The sequence below is a fragment of the Rhynchophorus ferrugineus genome, unplaced genomic scaffold, assembly GCF_030347505.1.
Source record: "Rhynchophorus ferrugineus isolate W39M unplaced genomic scaffold, kcgeb_rfMv2 rfM11, whole genome shotgun sequence".
NCBI classification, from domain to species: domain Eukaryota; kingdom Metazoa; phylum Arthropoda; class Insecta; order Coleoptera; family Curculionidae; genus Rhynchophorus; species Rhynchophorus ferrugineus.
Window position 1 is genome coordinate 26,484,141 of NW_027472590.1, and position 19,444 is coordinate 26,503,584.

At 31.9% G+C, this 19,444-nt stretch overlaps 1 protein-coding gene across 1 annotated transcript in view; it reads left to right on the top strand.

Annotated features, from left to right (window-relative positions):
- The window catches only part of LOC143204904 (amyloid-beta-like protein), a 299,874-nt gene that overhangs the window by 168,089 nt on the left and 112,341 nt on the right, over positions 1–19,444 (top strand). The window contains exon 2 of the mRNA XM_076417850.1: positions 18,443–18,643. Within this exon, the coding sequence (XP_076273965.1) occupies positions 18,443–18,643 (201 nt within the window). The remainder of the gene's footprint in view (positions 1–18,442; positions 18,644–19,444) is intronic.

The following is a 19,444-nucleotide window of genomic DNA, read 5'->3' on the forward strand; positions in this document are numbered from 1 at the left end:
CTGAATGTTATATCTACAAAATATATTAAGAAATAATAAGTCAATTGAAAAGTCCCGGTCTGACGCATAGATGGCGCTACTAGAATTAAATCCATCTGTTCTTTAGTTAGCCCTAACCCTCAAAGGATGCGTGTATAAATTTGACAGCTGTCGGATCATTAGTTTGTGAAATACAGTATTTTAAGTGAAGCAACTTTTGTTGTTATGAAAAAAATGGATAAAAAGGAATTTCGCGTGTTGATAAAATATTGCTTTTCGAAGGACAAAAATACAGTTGAAGCAAAAAGTTGGCTTAATGCCGAGTTTCCAGATACTGCCCCAGGAAAATCAACCATCAAGTATGCTAAGTTTAGACGTGGTGAAATGAGCACCGAAGACGCTGAACGCAGTGGATGCCCAAAAGAGATTGTTACCGACGAAAACATTTTAAAAATCCATAAAATGATTTTGAATGACCGTAAAGCAGAACTGAATGAAATAGCAGACACTATAAAGATATCAACTGAACCTGCACATCATATCATTCACGAATATTTATATGAGAAAGCTCTGTGTAAAGTGGGCTCCGCGCGAGCTCACTTTGGCCAAAAACAACGACGAGTTGATGATTCGGGGAAGTGTTTGAAGATGATCAAGCGTAATAAACTCGAATTTTTGCTTCGATATATGAAACATGACTCCATCATTTCACTCCGAAATTCAATCATCATCCGAGTGGACTGCACAGGATGAACTCGCTCCAAAGCGTGGGAAAACGCAACAGTCGGCTGGCAAGGTTATGGCGTCTGTATTTTGGGATGCACATGGAATAATTTTCATTAACCACCTTGAAAAAAGGAAGGGCCATCAACAGCGACTATTACATAGCGTCATTGGACCGTTGAAGGACGAAATCGCCGAAAATCAAGAAAAAGAAAGTGCTGCTTCACCAAGACAATGCACTGTGCCACAAGTCAGTGAAAACGATGGCAAAAATCCATGAATTGGGCTTCGAATTGCTTCGTCATCCACCGTATTCTCCGGATCTGGTCACTAGCGACTATTTGCTGTTCTGACATCTCGCTGGGAAGAAATGAAGAAGAGGTGATCGGCGAAACTGAGGCCTGTTTTGAAGCCAAGGACAAATGGTACTACAAAAATGGTATCAAAAAGTTGGAGGGTCGCTATAATCAGTGTATCACCCTTGAAGGGAATTATGTTGGGTAAAAAAAGCTAATTTTGCCAAAAAAATGTGTTTTACTATGGTAGGCCGGGGACTTTTCAATTGATCTGTTACAAATTAATATTTATTTTTATACTACAATTTCCATACTTAACAAATATAAATAAGTCTACACTGCTACAATAAAAAACTTGAAACAGGAATATAACCAACTGGATAGTTATTCATTTGTATCGTCCTTTTTCATTCTTCACCACTCACCACTTCTCATTCGTATCACCGCTTTTTCATTCTTATATATTTCTTGAAAGTACACATTTGAACGCTATCCATATACCTAAATTTTGCACTGATGATTTTTCATGTTTGTTCTTTTGTGTATTAACTCTTTTCCTTCATCAAAACAAGCTATAAATAATTACTATTTACACGAAAATAATGTCATTTCAACACTACCTTGCTAATGACGGTCTACACAATTGATTGTATTAAAAATGTCACCATTTTCTGGCAACATTTATAAATAGCAATGTCTGTCAAATATCAGAATTGTAAATAAAATTACAAAGAAACACTATCACCAAATATAGAAATATTTCAATTTCAGACCAAAAAAATAATGGAAAAAGATCAATCTTATATGATGCATATACAAATATGATCCCAAGGTCACTCATCCTTCTATAGTATGTTCAAAGTTACTTTGTACATACGTCACCTAAATTTGTGATGGCAAAACGTCGCAATATTGCCGCATCAACTCTGAGTTTTAGTTCAGTTTTGCTTTAACATACAACAAAATTCTAGTTTAAATAAAATAATGAAAGAAACATGTTATCAAACATATGTAGTTTTTTAGCGCTATAGTATATCTAATGCATATATTATCGAAGGACTAAAAACTACTATTAGTTCTTAATGGTATAATAGTTTGTAAGTTAGAGTTTTTTTTTATTATATTTACATTGAACTATTTGCTACACCATCCATGAGGTAGAGTGGATGTTATTTGATCTCGAATAGAGCCAATATCAAGATGGTCAAGATTCGTCACCCACTTCGTATGCAGACTGGTTTTCTTGATTGAATCTAACATATTGTTCTTCGTTATATAGGCGGTGTTAGTCATAGTACCAACAATAATTTTCATTTTCAATAAAATTGCAGCAACTTGTAATATTTATTATCACCAGTATATATATATATATATATATATATATATATATATATATATATATATATATAACTCTCTAACGGAATTTACGGGCTAAAGCTTTTTGAAATAATTTATTAAAAACGCAGTGAGTTTGTGACCCTGACTATCTATAGTTTTCAGCATTTTCAAACAAAGTGATATGATATATTAGGGAGCGATTTAAAATTTATCAAAATAATCAAAGGGCTAAAATTACTTTTGCCGGTTTATAACCTATAGTAATTATAACTAATATTTCGATTGCGTACGTTTCACAACCGGACGACTTTGACAGTCTAGTTCGGTTTCACTTTCAAACTTATTAGACAGCATTATGTCTTTTTTTTCAGTAGAATAAAATGGAAAGGAAAATATTGTTTGACTCTGGAACGAATTCGCAAATTGCGACGGCAATACATTAAACATCTTGAATAAAAAAAACTTTGATAGGTATAATTTGATTGGATATACATTTTCTATTTCTTTCAAATTTGAGGTTAAGTTTAATTCGTTTTGTTTATTGTAATCACAATACTGTCTGTGGATAAAATAGTGAAAATTATATTTATGTTAGTATCACCTGATGAATTTAATATAAAATGTCTGCATATGGAATATATACACATTCCTATAATAGTTAAGTATCAACCAGACGGAAGAAAACATGCTTCTAATACTTCTAATAATCTAAACAATTATATTTTCTCAAAAAATAGAAAACAAAGATAATCAGTAATCCTTCAAATAGTGTTAATCAAGCACGATCATATTCAGATTACAGAAAGCTTATCAAACCTATGCTGTCTTATACATCAAATATCATAATTAATTGTACTTGATCAGACTATGTAACATTGTAATTGGAATGTGGAGTATATATGAATCTTCTGAGAAAGTACTTATTAATGTATTTAAAGAAGATCAATTTTTTTTTCATTATTATTGAACATGTTTTATATTTTATTTTAAATATATCTTCAAAACTATATGTAAAATTAAAAAAAAAACATTAATTACTTTTAAATTGCAACAGTTAAATTAAAACAGTTGTGTTTGTGAAACTAGAACAGAAACTCGATGAGAGACAGATACAATTTTATTATATTGGTATTTACATGTCCATTTCTGCCAAACGTTTCGAATATATTGCATACTTGTGATTAAAAATAACATTCATCAAATTGTTTTTGTTTTAATTCCAATGTTTACAATATGGTCAGATAAAGCTTTACTGTTTTTTGTCGAGTTTTTGATATAGATCAAAATCCGTTTTTTTTTAACCCGAACATTTTTAATAATCGTAAACTGAAAATGAATGCAAGTAAATCGAAATATCGTCAAAAATGTGTTAGTTTTTGAATGATTCAAAGAAAATAAAAATAGAAGATGCTTTACAATGATGACGCCAAGAAAGTGTGCCATTAATTCGTCTCCCTATCCTCAACGAAGTAATGCGAGAAGGGAGATTAAAAAGCAACTAGGATTAATCATACATTATCTGTAGTGGGTCGAAAAAAAATTAAGAGTTGACAAGGCAAATGTGGCCAAATACTGTCTCTTTTTCTCAGAGAATGTAGGAAAAACATTTTACAGGTGAAATAATAAAATTTCAAATATTAAACACATTATTTCTTTATTCCTAAATATAATCATTAAATTAACTCAGTTACATATTCTTAAAATAAAAAAAAATTAACAAGAAAGTCCAAAGTTTCGGGGACGATATTAAGATCACAATAATCATATTATAATATTCTGTACCTCACGGACAGACATTTTATTATAAAACAGGGTGACGAATACACTGACCTACACCCAATATATTCGGGTGTTCCACATGGCAGTCTTCTAGGCCCATTGTTATATTTATTGTATATAGCTGACTTACCGACCTCAAGAAACAGTATTGTTGCAACATATCCTGACGATACAGCGGTTTTATCATCACACGAGCATCCAATATCAGCCACAAAAAACATTCAACTTCATCTTAACAACGTCGAATTGTGGTTGAAAACGTGGCGTATCAAAGCAAATGAGACAAAATCTACCCATGTGACATTCACCCTTTGTAGAAGAGCATGTTCCTCAGTAAAATTGAATAATCATGAACTACCGCAAGAGTAAGGGTTGATAGTAGATACCCAATTGTTACGTGCAATTCAGTTACATCCAAATTTCTTGTATGGCTATAATGACCATCTAGTGCCAACACAACGGGATCTTCTTGATATACGATATCGATGATATGCACCACTGGTGGCTGAAGGTACTAAATCGAGTAATAGTCTTTATATTTATCTTGGAAACACCATCAGTGAATGAATAAACTGACCAGTAGCTGACAATACACAATACAAAACAATACAAGTAATAATAGTTACTAACTGAACGAATGATATGATGTGCACGTTCAGTAGATATCTTTAGAGTGTCTGCCATTTCATTCAATTTCAATTTACGGCCATTCAAAATCATTTTGCGGATTTTTTAAAATGTTTTCGTGGATAACAACCTCTTTAGGGCGTCCACTGCGTTCAGCGTCTTCGGTGCTCATTTCACCACGTCCAAACTTAGCATACGAATCCTTGATGGAGAGGCCAATCCTGGGACAGTGTCCGAAAACGCGGCATCAAGCCAAGTTTTTGCTTCAACTGTATTTGTTCCCTTCAAAAAGCAATATTTTTTCAGCACGCGAAATTTCTTTTAACAATAACAAAAGCTGCTTCACTCAAAATGCTATAATTCACAAACTAATGATCCGACAGCTGTTAATTTTATACACGCATTTTTTGAGGGTTAGAACTAACTAAAAAAATTATGGATTTAATTCTATTAGGGCCATCTATGTGTCAGGCCAGGGACTCTTCAATTAACCTGTTACATATAGTATATCTTTGTTGATTAGAAAATATTTTTCCATTTCGGCGTCCACAAGTTCCTATTAAAATAACGCCCACGCAATGTCCTCGATAAATTGCTTTCAACAGATGAACGGCCTGGCTATTTATTTTCTATTAAATAACATATTGAATAATAATTAAAAATTAATAACCGATTTGTTGTCCTGTTTGATGTTTTCGTTGTATTGAGCTCAAACTTACTATGTGCTGTTGTTTTATCGATTTATCTTGTTTCTGTTTCAATTTTCAACTCAATTGAGTTGTGGTTTTCTTATTTTTAATTAGTTTTATCGGAAAACAATATTTTTAAAAAATAAGGATGATTTTTAATCTCTAGGAATTTTATATAACAATAAAAGTAATAGGTCTTATGATTATAGACTGACACGTCAATACCATGTTACTTTTTGTGAAAAACAAGCAATGAAACAATTTTTTTTGTAACTCTTAGTGTTTCCACAATCTGCCCAATAGGCGACAAGTATTTCTTATGTTTATATTATATATATACATGGCATGTAGAAAATCACTTCATTAAGTGATCTTCTGTATAAAATACTATCTTAATTAATTATTTAATCTTATTCTAAAGCTTATTCTAATATATCCAATAATCAGATCAGATGGTGTTAAACGTTTTAGTCTACGCACTTCACTATTACGTCGCATATTTAGGTGATTAAGAAGTTCATTGGGATGCACTGACACTCTTTCGAAGTGCTTCACACAAACACGTTAAATTACACTCGTTATGGGTTCCAGGAGACTATCGTGTTGTATCACCTCATTTGAAACTAAGTACGGATCATCAACAATGGCACGCAACACTTTATTTTGGAAGCGTTGAAGGATGGATATACTAGATTTGCTACCGGTACCCCATAGTTGGATTCCATATGACCAAATAGGCTTGAGCATAGACTCATACAGCAACACCTTGTTATCTAATGATAACTTGGATTTGCGCCCGATAAGCTAATACATTTAATATAATTTAAGTCCAAGTTACCAAGTTATTTCAATAACATACCAAGATATTTAAAAACACCTGCTTGAGGGAGTTGCCAATGATTGATATTCACTGGCAGACATGTTCCTCTTCACATGGCAAAAGTTATATGGATGGATTTTGCTTCTATGGCTTTAATACTCCATGTCTTCAACCAAAGTTGTATTTTCTCCAGGTAGTTTTGTAGGTTCATTGATGCAGTGAGTAGATCCTCATGAGATGTTAAGATTGCTGTGTCGTCTGCGTATGTTGCCACAGCAGTTATTTTTGTGGTGTGTAGATCGGCTGTATATAGAAGACATAGTAATGAACCCTTGGTATATATAAACCCTTGCTGGGCTCCTAAATATATTGGATATAATTCGGTATATTCATCACCTTGTTTTACAGTAAAATGTCTATCAGTAAGATATGATTTTAATAACTGATAGTCCGGATGGGAGAGAAGTTTCTTTAATTTACCTACAAGCCCGTATACTATACTTGAAATTAAACATGAATATATGCATTTTTAACTTGATTACGCAGACCAAGGATGAAAAAACTTTTTCATCGATTCTAGTACACCATCCGCCGGTTTCTCGCATTTTTACATTTCAATACCGACGACAACTTTAAAATTTGTATTTTTACACAATGAAAATGCTTATGCTTCATTGCCTTTGCTCATTCAACCCATATAAAGGAAACTTACCGAAGTCTTTTTACAATTTATACAATTTTCTCCTTTGTGAACTAAAGGAATTTACAATTTACAAGTTCTTATGAGAGAATGAGTTTTAGTGAGACGGCAGAACAAGGAATGATGCAAAAAAAAAACAATGGCCAATAAGAAAAATTTTATAACCAACAAGAAAACCATTGGTTGAATACAACTCATAACGTTGGGTTTAATGAACCAGTCTGTTAAACTTTACCTAAAGTTAGTGATTATATACATCACAGAATATATTATATACATGAGAAATTCACTTCTTGTGTAAAATATTATCTTAGTTAGTTAGTGTTATTCTAAAGTCTATATATGTCCTACAATCAGATCGGATGTTAGGCGCTTTAATCTATGCGCTTCACTATACATTTAATACAAAAAATTTTAATTACAGATACAAATAAAAATACAATAGAGCACCAACAGTGGCACACAACACTCTGTTTTAGAAGCACTGTATAATATTTATTTAACGACTTGCTAATGGTATCCCCAGTAGTTAGATTACATATGACCAAATAAGCTTAAGTATGAATTCGTAGTAGTTTTCGTTTAGCAACTATATGCTACTTCTGGGTTAGTTATCGATCTAAATCCATACCATGATATTAAACATCCTCATCTTGGAGAAGTTAATAGTTATTGATATTCACTGGTGAGCACGTTCTTCTACGTAGAGTAAATATTACATGGGTATATTTTGTTTCGTTTGCTTTAATACACCATGTCTTCAGCTACTTCAGATCTTCGTGTGATGCTAAGATTCCCATGTCGTCTGCATATGTCACCACAGTAGTGATTTTTGTGGTAGGTAGATCAGCTGTATATAGGAAATACAGTATCGGACACAGCACACTGCCTTGCAGAGCTCCTGAATGTATTTAATGTGCATGTGTTTACAGTGAAATTTCTCTCTCTGAAAATGTGGTTGAGGGAGGAGTTTCTTTAATTTAATCTGCCACCCTGTGTGTGCCATACATTATCAAAAGCCTGAGGTATGCGAGATATTTTGTTTGCAAGTCTATACATTTGTTCTATAGTACCGTGCATATACGAAACCCAAATTAATGATATGGCATAATATTTCTTTTTTCTATTATGTTATTAAGTAGGTGACATTTTCTGGTGTTTTTCCAGGTTTAAGAATCTATTATTTCTTAGCTCTTTCCTATGGTGAGAAAATAATTCATTCGTATTATTGCGTTAAATATAAATTCGCATCACGTTAGAAAAAAAGCAAAACATATTAGAACCAAAATAAAACAACTATACTGGTTAGTCGGAAGATACTCTCAACTTGATCTAAAATCAAAGGGGTTGATCTATAATACAAAGCCAATTTGGACCTATGGGGTTGCACTAAAAATTCAAATCAGTTAGTCTACAGCGCTGTCAAAAGAAGGTTCTTCGATTGATTACCAATGCATATCTCTATGTAACCAATGAAGAACTGCACGATGACCTGGAAATCAAATGAATTTGCGAAGTTGTGCAGGATTTCGCCTTGAAACACGAAAGAAGATTATTAAATCATACTAACGTGGAAGCAATACAAGTGCTGGACAGCGCGCAGGATGTCAGGAGATTGAAACGAACAAAACCATACGAACTTGTGTGAACTTTTAGTGTGTGCTATTAGTGTAAGCTATAGCTATAAGTTAATAATTAATAAATAATTATAATTTTCTAATTGACGAATACATACTTATGTATTTTCTCGCACTCGTCTTGCTTGTTTATTAATCCAAGCACATAGGAAAAGTAGTAATAAATTAATTGTAAATTAAGAGTATACTAAGCGTATCTAATAAAGATGCTATATAAAAAAAATAAATTCTAATAATTTTACACCCTGCTGTAATGGTTCTTGTAATAATTTATTTCCGATTATTAAAGCATGTCCAATATTTCCCTCCCGTTAATATTTGTTTAACTTCTCTGACCGTAAATTTTCATATAACAGGTCCATTTGAAAAGGCGAATTTAGGACGCTGATCGTTATATTTTCTATAAAAGAGATTAAAAGTGAAACCATCGAATATTAATATGATGGATGATTGCTTTCGTTCATTTCACAGGATAACAACAAAATGCATATCTTAGCAGAACACATTATGCAAGAACATTTAAAAAGAAAGGGAAGAGGAAACGGAAATATAAATCACCTAATATTCTAATTTTGGCCACTTAATACTATTATAATTGAAAATACACAACAAACTGGCGGTTTTTAATTTCTACATATTAAATATTTCCTATTTTTAATAATTTGTTATGTTGGTATATTGATATTCATGATCTAGACCGTATGACCATCAAATTACCATAATTACATTATCTAAATTTATGACATCCAGGCGTCGTAATATTTTCGCATCAACTCTGAGTTTTAGTTCAGTTGGGCTTTGATATACAACAAAATCCTAGTCTAAATAAAATAATGCAACAAAAATGTTATCAGATATAATTTATTTTAACATTATAGTACATTTAAAAACTACAGTTAATTATACAGCTACAATAGTTTATAGGTTAGAGTTATAACTTCGTATTACTACTGCTTCTATATACGTCTGACAACCCGACGACTATGACAGGCACATTCGTTTACGTGTTCGATTTCATCAGACAGCATTGTGTCTCTTTTTAACTAGAATAAAATGAGAAGGAAAATATTGTCTGATTCTGAAACGAATTTACACAAATTGCGGCAGGCAATACATTAAACATCTTGATGACGTATGTACAAAAAACTTTGAATAGACAATATAATTTTTGTTGCTCGTTGATTGTTACACTAAGCCGTAATTTAATTCGTCATTTGTTTTACAAAAACAATTTTTTTTTGACAAATGACCATTAATACAACACGTTTTCAAATTTATGAAATATTAACTCACACAGTGACTGAAAACAATATTCGATAAACAATGTTCGTTAATAGATCCGGTAGTTTCTGGTGGAATTCTAAATGAATTTTTCACGGTCCAGTTATTGATGGAACGTTTTTACTCGTTTAATTGGTCTGTGGGAATCAAAATTAATTTTAAACCTTTTCGATGAAAACGATATTTATATATGGCCGTGGTTCTATAACCAAGTTGTCGAATCATATGGAGTTATTTTTAATTTAATTTTTTTTGTAGAATTGTAAAAGAACGAATACAATATAGAATACTAAATTGTTACGTTTGCAATTTTAAAATGCATTTTTACTGATTCAATAAAATTGGCATTGTTCTCGTTCATTGTTCTATGTAAGGCTAATTTATTTTTAAGTTTAACCAGTTTGTTAACATGTGATGAAGCATTATGTTGTTATAAAATCAGTTTAACACTTTTCTGCTCATATAACAACTGATTATCTCTGAATTTTCTGTGATGATTTTCGTTTAGTTTGGGATTCTCATATCTTCATCTTAAGACTTTTTAAGTTGACCTGACCGATCTTTATCAACTCGTATCATACAATTTATTGAAAAAAATGTTAGTTTTTCTCAATGAAAAGTCACATCTTTAAATAACAATCCGAAAGTTTAGGCTTTATTTCAAACATCCATTGAGTTTAACGGAGCTAATAAACGCAATAATCATATATAATAATAAGGCAAAAGCACAGAGAAGCTTCATATATAAATTATTACTTCGTATTAAGATATTCGTATATAAATGTTTGCAGAGCCCGAATTAGTACCTAAGAAGAAAACGACCAATATTAATCAATAAGAAAACCATTGCTTTTCATGTTGTTTCAGTTTTTGTTTTTTTTATAGTGAGAAAATGATGGATTTTCCAGGAAAGTGACAAATTCGTACTTCAAATTTCAAGCATAGTCTTTGTAATATTTGAATGAATACAATAACTAGTTTTTTTCAATTCTAGAATATAAAGCTACACATTTATTCTTATTAAGAGTTGTAATGAAAAATGTGTAGTGAGCTTAAGTTTTGTCTCAGAGTTGTCCAAATTCTACTACAATTTATTTAAGTTAATTATGTTTTTTCAGGTGATAAATTAAAGAGAAATTAACTAAATTTAGTTGTGGCAACATTTTCAATATAAGATCAAAAATATGTTTGATTATAGTAATTAAAGTAATATATATCCGCATCCGTAACCTTATTTAAATTGCATTTATATCACTCAATGGATGCCCGATTCCCCAAGCAGAATCAGATAAATACCTTGGAATCCATCTTGACGGTAGATTAAATTGGAAACATCACGTTAGACAAAAAGCAAAACACATTAGAACCAAAATAAAACAACTATACTGGTTAGTCGGAAGATACTCTCAACTTGATCTAAAATCAAAGAGGTTGCACTAAAAATTCAATTCAATTAGTCATACAACGCTATCAAAACAACGTTCTTCGACTGATTACCAATGCCTATCGCTACGTACCCAACGAAGAACTGTACGATGACCTGAAAATCAAATGGATTTGCGAAGTTATCCAAGATTTCGCCTTGAAATACGAAAGAAGATTACTAAATCATACTAACGTGGAAGCAATACAACTGCTGGACAGCGCGTAAGATATCAAGAGGTTGAAGCGAACAAAACCATACGAACTTATATCAAGTGTATACCTTTAGTGTAAACTATAGCTAAGTTGTTATAATTTTATAATTGAGGAATACATATTGATGTATTTTCTCGCGCTCGTCTTGCTTGTGAATTAATCCAAGTACATAGGAAATGTAGTAATAAATTAAATATAAATTAAGATTGTACTAAGCGTATCTAATAAAAGTTTTATAAAAAAAATTAATTAATTCAAAGTTTCGCTAAACAACAAAGCATTAATAACTTTAAATTACTACACCCCTTAATATTATAGCAAAAGTATTTATAAACTAACTTATTTATCAAATGGTTCAAAAGTATAATTGTTTATATATTCATATCAATTACTATCTTCTTAAGCAAGAACAATTTTTCTTCGCTCTTCTATATTCAACAGATATCAAATTAAATCAAAATCTGATTGTAAAAATCTAAATACCTTGCAAACAGAGAGGACAGACGATTCTTGTTGTCGAATTTTGTTAGTCTATGTTGGGATGAAATTCTTGCATATGTCGGGTTTTTCTTTCACAGCTGTATATCCCTTCCGATACAGTAAACACATTAATATGTTTTACCTACAAAAAAATTAAAATTAAAATGTAACTTTATATGATCGTACTATTCTTAATCGTTTTTTAACTAAACTTGCCTTAACTCTTTAATAGTCCCAATAGCATGGGAATAACCGAAAATAACACTAACTTCAGGCAAAATGGGAGGCAAAATTTTCGCTAAGCCTTTATTATATAGAATAAGAAGATTTCAAATGTATATCAATATAAAATATTCTTAACAAAAAGATGAATCGACTTCAAAAAAATCTTACTAAAAATTAAAAAATAATCAAACTTAGATTTGTAACACAAAAAAAAAACGTTTTAAAACAAAATATGTACATAATAATCGTTGTAATCACTAAATAAAACTACTATATGTATATAACTACTATATACAACCAATTTAGCTTAATACATACTACGAACTGATCACTTTGAAGTTGGTGCCGAACCCAGACAGTTATATTAATTTAGATTTGTTTTGTCGATAATTTAATTTTTTGTATATCTCACAAAATTATATTATTATTTATGTATTGTTTAGGCTCTGCACCGACTTCAAGGTAATCAGTTGGTAGTAGTAAAAATAATAGTTAGGTAGGTATTAAGCTAAATTGTGTGTATATAGTTGAATGTAAAATACGTGCAGTAGATAGGTTATACAAGGTTTTTGGAAATTGGTTCACAATTGACGGAGAAATCGACGAACATACGTTAAATATATATATATATATATATATATATATATATATATATATATATATATATATATATATATATATATATAAAGCCGAACATAGAACCTTCTTTTTCATTGTCGGTTAAAAATAGAACCATGTTCGCGAAACCACTATTAAATAAGGTGATGCTTTTGTGGGCTTTCAAATATTTTCCTGATTAAAAAAAGGTGTGAAGTAACTTTGATATATAAAAAAAATGTATAAACAGGTTTAACATAATATATACAGTCTAGAGTAAGGGACTATGAGATTTATGATAAATATTACTATTTTATATCGATATATCTGGTACATTTACTTTAATTGCCTTGAAACCAAGAGGATTACGACAATATTTCAATTTGTGGTATTTAAAATTTTGACGATTTAAACCGCATGATTGATCTCACTGCACGATGGACAATAACCAATAAAACCGTGCTATATTGAAACCGTTCTATGCAAATAAAAACTCATGAAACATATTCAAATTCAAATTCGAAAGCGATAGAACTGTTAATTGAAAAATACAACTGTTTTAAGCTGCTGATATTTATGGTTTGACACGGACACCGTTTTCAATCAGGCATATTTAATTATTACAGCATTTTCTCTTGAACACGCGTGAATAGTCCCATTTTTAGTTTGACACATATCGATTTAATTTTGCGGTTGTTTTATCTTGGCTTCCTCATTTAAACATTTCAATAAATTTGATAATTAATGAAGGTTATTTTATTCAAATGAAGTTATTATTGCCATTGTTGGTTTTAGCTATGACTTTAATTAAATGAATACCCCAAGTATGTTACTTGGGATATTTTTGTTCCACTTTGATTCCATTTTTTATGAATAGATTTTTGATACTGTATTCTAAAAGTAATTTCAGTTATGTCAGTAGCACATGCGCATTTTCATTTATTTGAATTAATAGTCTAAATGAACAAGCGCTCTTCTGGCAAACTCTACGCAAGCGTATATAACAGGCAAATTGACAAGTCACCGGCCTACCATAGTTAAACACATTGTTTTGGCAAAATTAGTTTTTTTTTATTCAACATAATTCCCTTCAAGGGTGATACGCTCATTGTAGTGACCCTCCAACTTTTCGTTACCATTTTTGTAAAAAGTTTTGTCCTTTGCTTCAAAATAGGCCTCATTCGACGAAAATTTCTTCCCAGCGAGCATTCTTTTGATATCTGAAGACAGGACATAGTCGCTGGGGGCCAGATCTGGAGAATACTGCGGATAAGGAAGCAATTCGAAGCCCAATTCATGGATTTTTGCCATCGTTTTCACTGACTTGTGTCACGGTGCATTGTCTTGGTGAAGTAGCACTTTATTTTTCTTCAAATGCGGCCGTTTTTCAGCGATTTCGTCCTTCAAAGGGTCCAATGACGCTATGTAATAGTCGCTGTCGATGGTCCTTCTTTTTTCAAGGTAGTCAATGAAAATTATTCCATGCGCACCCCAAAATACAAACGCCATAACCTTGCCAGCCGACTGCTGCGTTTTCCTACGCTTTGGAGCGGGTTCATCGTCGGTTGACTGTCGATTGGACTTCGGAGTGCAATGATGGAGCCAGGTTTCATCCATTGTCACATATCGACGCAAAAACTCGGGTTTATTACGCTTGATGATCTTCAAACACTACTCTGAATCATCAACTCGTCGTTGTTTTTGGTCGCGCGTTCAACTTCCCGTTCACCATTTTCCGCTAACGCAATTTTTTGTACAATGGCGAGTGTCTATTTGTACCCTTAATATATAAAAAAAATTTGCCATTTTATTTTAAGAGAATATGTGATACACACATCTCAAAACCAATGCTCCAAATCTTATACCCTGCCAATATGCCAATAATAACATATCAAGACATTATGATTAATAACTTTTTGTAATAAGTGATCAAACTTTTTTCATTTTCGTTTTTATTTTCGCGAAGTATGCGCCGAACAAGCGGAAAGAATGTAAAGAACAGGATAATAGGAAAACATAAGAGCCTGACATGATATTCGTGTGGGCTAAAATTGAATTTCTGCGTTTCGTCGGGTATACAGATACGCCTCTATACATATATATAAAAAGGAAACTTCGATACGACCGAAAATAGTTGGAATTGTTTCAGTTATGTTTTTTGTTAATGTCAATATTAAACTTTTAAGACTTTATATTATTATCCATCATTGTTATGGGACCAAATATGTTACTATGTCTGTTTCTCAATTAATTTGTAAAACGTTAGAAGAGTATATAAATTAGATGAAATATACTTTGACACGCACAAATATGCTCCACAAAACGTTCTGCTGAGTTTTATTCGGTCAATGTCTCTTTCTGAGTCTGATTCATGTCAATAACCATACTATTAATTTACAATTCCTTCTTCTGTGTTTCTATATTTATATATTTATAGACTATTTTTCTTTCCACATATCCAAACAGGTATGGTTCTAATATTCTTGTATCTATGTATATATCTATGGACCTGCATGTTGATTGTAGTGATTCTTTGCCAGACCCCATATCAATTTGATTGGATTGCAATGTGCAGTGATTGGCAGGAAGACGTAATAATATGTTGTAACGTTGGGAACTATCGACAGAAAATATTCGAAACAGTCGATAGTCGAAACGATCGATAGTCAAAAAAACTAGCTGTTGAAAATAGTAATTACTATTTTCAGTCAAATGCACGGTTGGGCTGTTTTGTTCAATTCGTGATGTCAGACGAAGATGTAGGAACACTTTCCTTATAAATTGTGAGAGAGGAAAGGACGAAGATAATTGCTTGAGGCAATATTAACATGCAATTAATAATTTAATTTTAAACGAAGTAGAATTACATCTATAAAAAGGAATGGAATTTTTTTATGGAATGGAATAATATACCCCCCAAATGTTTTATAGAATTTTAAAATGTTAATTGCTATTTTCAAATAATGTACTATAATAAATATAGACAATACAATTGAACTTAAACAAAACCTAAAAACTAAAGATGTACGATAACCATAAATACTAAATAATAATTGAACACATACCTAATCGCAGAAAAAAAACTAATTCATGACATGATTAAAAATGATCGCACAATAATTACTAGAACTTTTTTCAATAAAGTAAATGTTTTATTTCTCATTGAACGGAAATATTTTTTAATAGAAATCGAGAGAGTAATCGAAGCATAACAAAAAAAAACAGTCAAAAGTATTTTACTATTTATCATTCACAATTTTAATCTTTTTACCTTATTACATTAACAATCTTGAAAAATATCGTTATATTAATATACAATATATTGTTATTTACAAGCAAACTACCAAAAAAATCATAAAACTATATTTATCAGAGCCAAAACGTTAAAAATCAGTGGAATGAAACTAGTAGAACAAAAAATAGTAACTAAAAGTACACGACTGAAACAGTCGATAGTAAATAGTAACAAAATCAGTTGGACCGAAAATAGCGACTGAAAACAGTCACTGGTAAAATGTAGTAAAATCAGTCGAACTAAGAATAGCGACTGAAACAGTCCATAGTAAAATGTAGTCAATTATTAAACAGTCGATAGTTCCCAACACTAATCTGTAGCCATATTATTCAGCCATCTGATCTACTGCGTATATATGTTTTGGACTATTTCTAAATAAATAAATTTCATGAAACGCAATTAAACATTTCATTTATATTTACTGATTAACAATTTAAAATACTGATTCTTTCACATGGTATCTTCCAAACTTAATTGATATATGCTGATTTTGGGATGGTACCTCAGAGCTGAATATCATACTCCCTAATATTTAGCCAATTTACTCCCTATAGATAATGTAGTTTAATTGTTTACATTTGTGTATGTTTAAATTAAGTGCCATCTGAACTCATTCCAAGACATATAATACTATCTAGTTGTGGATATCGATAATTGTTAATATTCACTGAAGGGCATGTCCTTCTATGCAGGGTTAACGTCATGTAGGTAGATTTTGTTACCACGGGCGCCATGTTTTAACTACCACACTAAGTTTCTTGTGGATGATATTGAATTATCCTGGGCTGATAAAACTGCCACGTTGTCAGTATATATCGCCCCAGAAACTAAAATCACGGATCAATTGAAAAGCTACTAATTTTTTTCAGTTTTATGATTAAATATTTCCAGTTGTATTTTTGTAGCTAATAAACAAATTAAATAAGTTGACTGTAAACATTAACAGGTCAATTGAAAAGTCCCGGGCCTGACACATAGATGGAGCTACTAGAATTAAATCCATATGTTTTTTAGTTAGCCCTAACCCTCTAAAGATGCGTGTATCGCTGTCGGATCATTAGTTTGTGAATTATAACATTTTGAGTGAAGCAACTTTTGTTATTGTGAAAAAAATGGACAATAAGGAATTTCGCGTGTTGTTACAATATTTCCTTTTGAGGGGAAAGAATACCGTTGACACAAAAATTTGGCTTGATGCCGAGTTTCTGAATACTGGCCCAGGAAAATCAACCATCGAGGATTGGTATGCTAAGTTTATGCATTGAACGCAGTGGACGCCCAAAAGGGTTTGTTACCGACGAAAATATTAACAAAATCCATAAAGTTATCTTGAATAACCTTAAATTGAAATTGAATAAAATAGCAGACACTCTAAAGATATCAACAGAACGTGTACATCACATCATTCACGAATATTTGGGTATGAAAGAGCTCGGTGCACTTTTGACCAAAAACAGCGACGAGTTGATGATTCGGAGCAATGTTTGAAGATGATCAAGCGTAATAAACCCGAGTTTTTGCGTCGATATGTGACAATGAATGAAACATGGCTTCATCATTTCACTCCGAAGTCCAATCGACAGTCATTCGAGTGGACTGTACACGATGAACCCGCTCCAAAGCGTGGGAAAACGCAACAGTCGGCTGGCAAGATTAAGACGTCTGTATTTTGGGATGCGCATGGAATAACTTTCATTGACTACCTTGTAAAAGGAAGGACCATCAACAGCGACATACATTACATAGCATTATTGGGCCGTTTGAAGGACGAAATCGCCGAAAAATGGCCGCATTTGAAGAAATAGAAAGTGCTGCTTCACCAAGACAATGCACCGTGTCACAAGTCAGTGAAAACGATGGCAAATATCCATGAATCGGGCTTCGAATTGCTTCCTCATCCACCGTATTCTCCAGATCTGGCCCCCAGCGATTATTTCCTGTTCTCAGATCTCAAAAGAATGCTCGCTGGGAAGAAATTTTCGTTGAATGAAGAGGTGATCGCCGAAACTGAAACCTATTTTGAAGCAAAGGACATCGTACTACAAAAATGGTATCAAAAAGTTGGAGGGTCGCTATAATCAGTGTATTATCCTTGAAGGGAATTATGTTGAATAAAAGAAACTAATTTTGGCCAAACAATGTGTTTTACTATGGTAGGTCGGGGACTTTTCAATTGACCAGTTATATTACTCTATCGTTTAAAAAAACCTTTTTGTGGGTATGATTCAATTAGTACGCGCCATCGATTCTAAATTTTATAGTTATTTCGCCTGTTTTTATATAATTATTTCAAAAATATTGTGACAATATTATATTTACAGTGTTGTTATTGTTACAGAGTTTAGACCCTAATCTGGGTTCTGGAGGTGCTGTTGCCCATTTCGAACCTCAGGTTGCGATCCTTTGTGATGCGGGACCACGTGGTCAGGAAGCTTATCAACCCAAATACATGACGGAGCAAGGTGAATGGGCCTCAGACCTGCGATCCAAAGCTGTTTGTATCAAAGACAAAATGGATATCTTGAATTATTGCAAAATGGTGAGTGGTATAAGTTAAATATTATTTCATACCAAGATTCTTGCCAGTATTTTTATTTTTCATGTTTTTATGACGTTTTATATCATTATATGTATTATTATTAATCATTAATCGATGCTAAACTCATATTTGTCCTTTAATTCTTTATGGTAATAATTAAGTTCTAATAAATATTTTGTCTTTCATTCACTAATTTCCGATACTTTTTAACAGAAAAACACTCGACGAGACGAGCAATCACATATTAAAAAATAATGTTCCAACAACCCTTGGTAAACTTAATTTTTTATGTTGACATTTTTGTTGGATATTTTCAATTAAAAAAAATTAACCTTACATTACGTACTTAGTTTTGTTCTTCCATCTTTTAAAACCAATATATGTTACAACACTAGGAGTAACACAACAACTTAATTATATTTTGTTAGACTGGTTAATGCGTTGTAAAATATTCGAAATATTCTAGATTATTTGTTCTTTGAAAATTTCCTTCTGAGTTAAAAGCCTTCTTTATAAATAAAAAGGAACGTCACAGTATAACTTTATAAAAAGCCATACCAAACGCTTTAATAGTTAAATAAATAAACGAGCAACGTTAAATCAGAGTAATTCAGTTTATCGACATTTCTTATGAGGAACGCTTGCAGTAGCCTGCGGTGTTTCCAAATATAAGGCAATCACTATATATTGTACTAAATAATAGAAAACGTATCTAATCTATTATTATTTTTTGTTTCAAGACAAAATATAAAAGTTAATAGCGGAAAATCTTAGACATTTGGCATTTCGGATGCCGGGGGT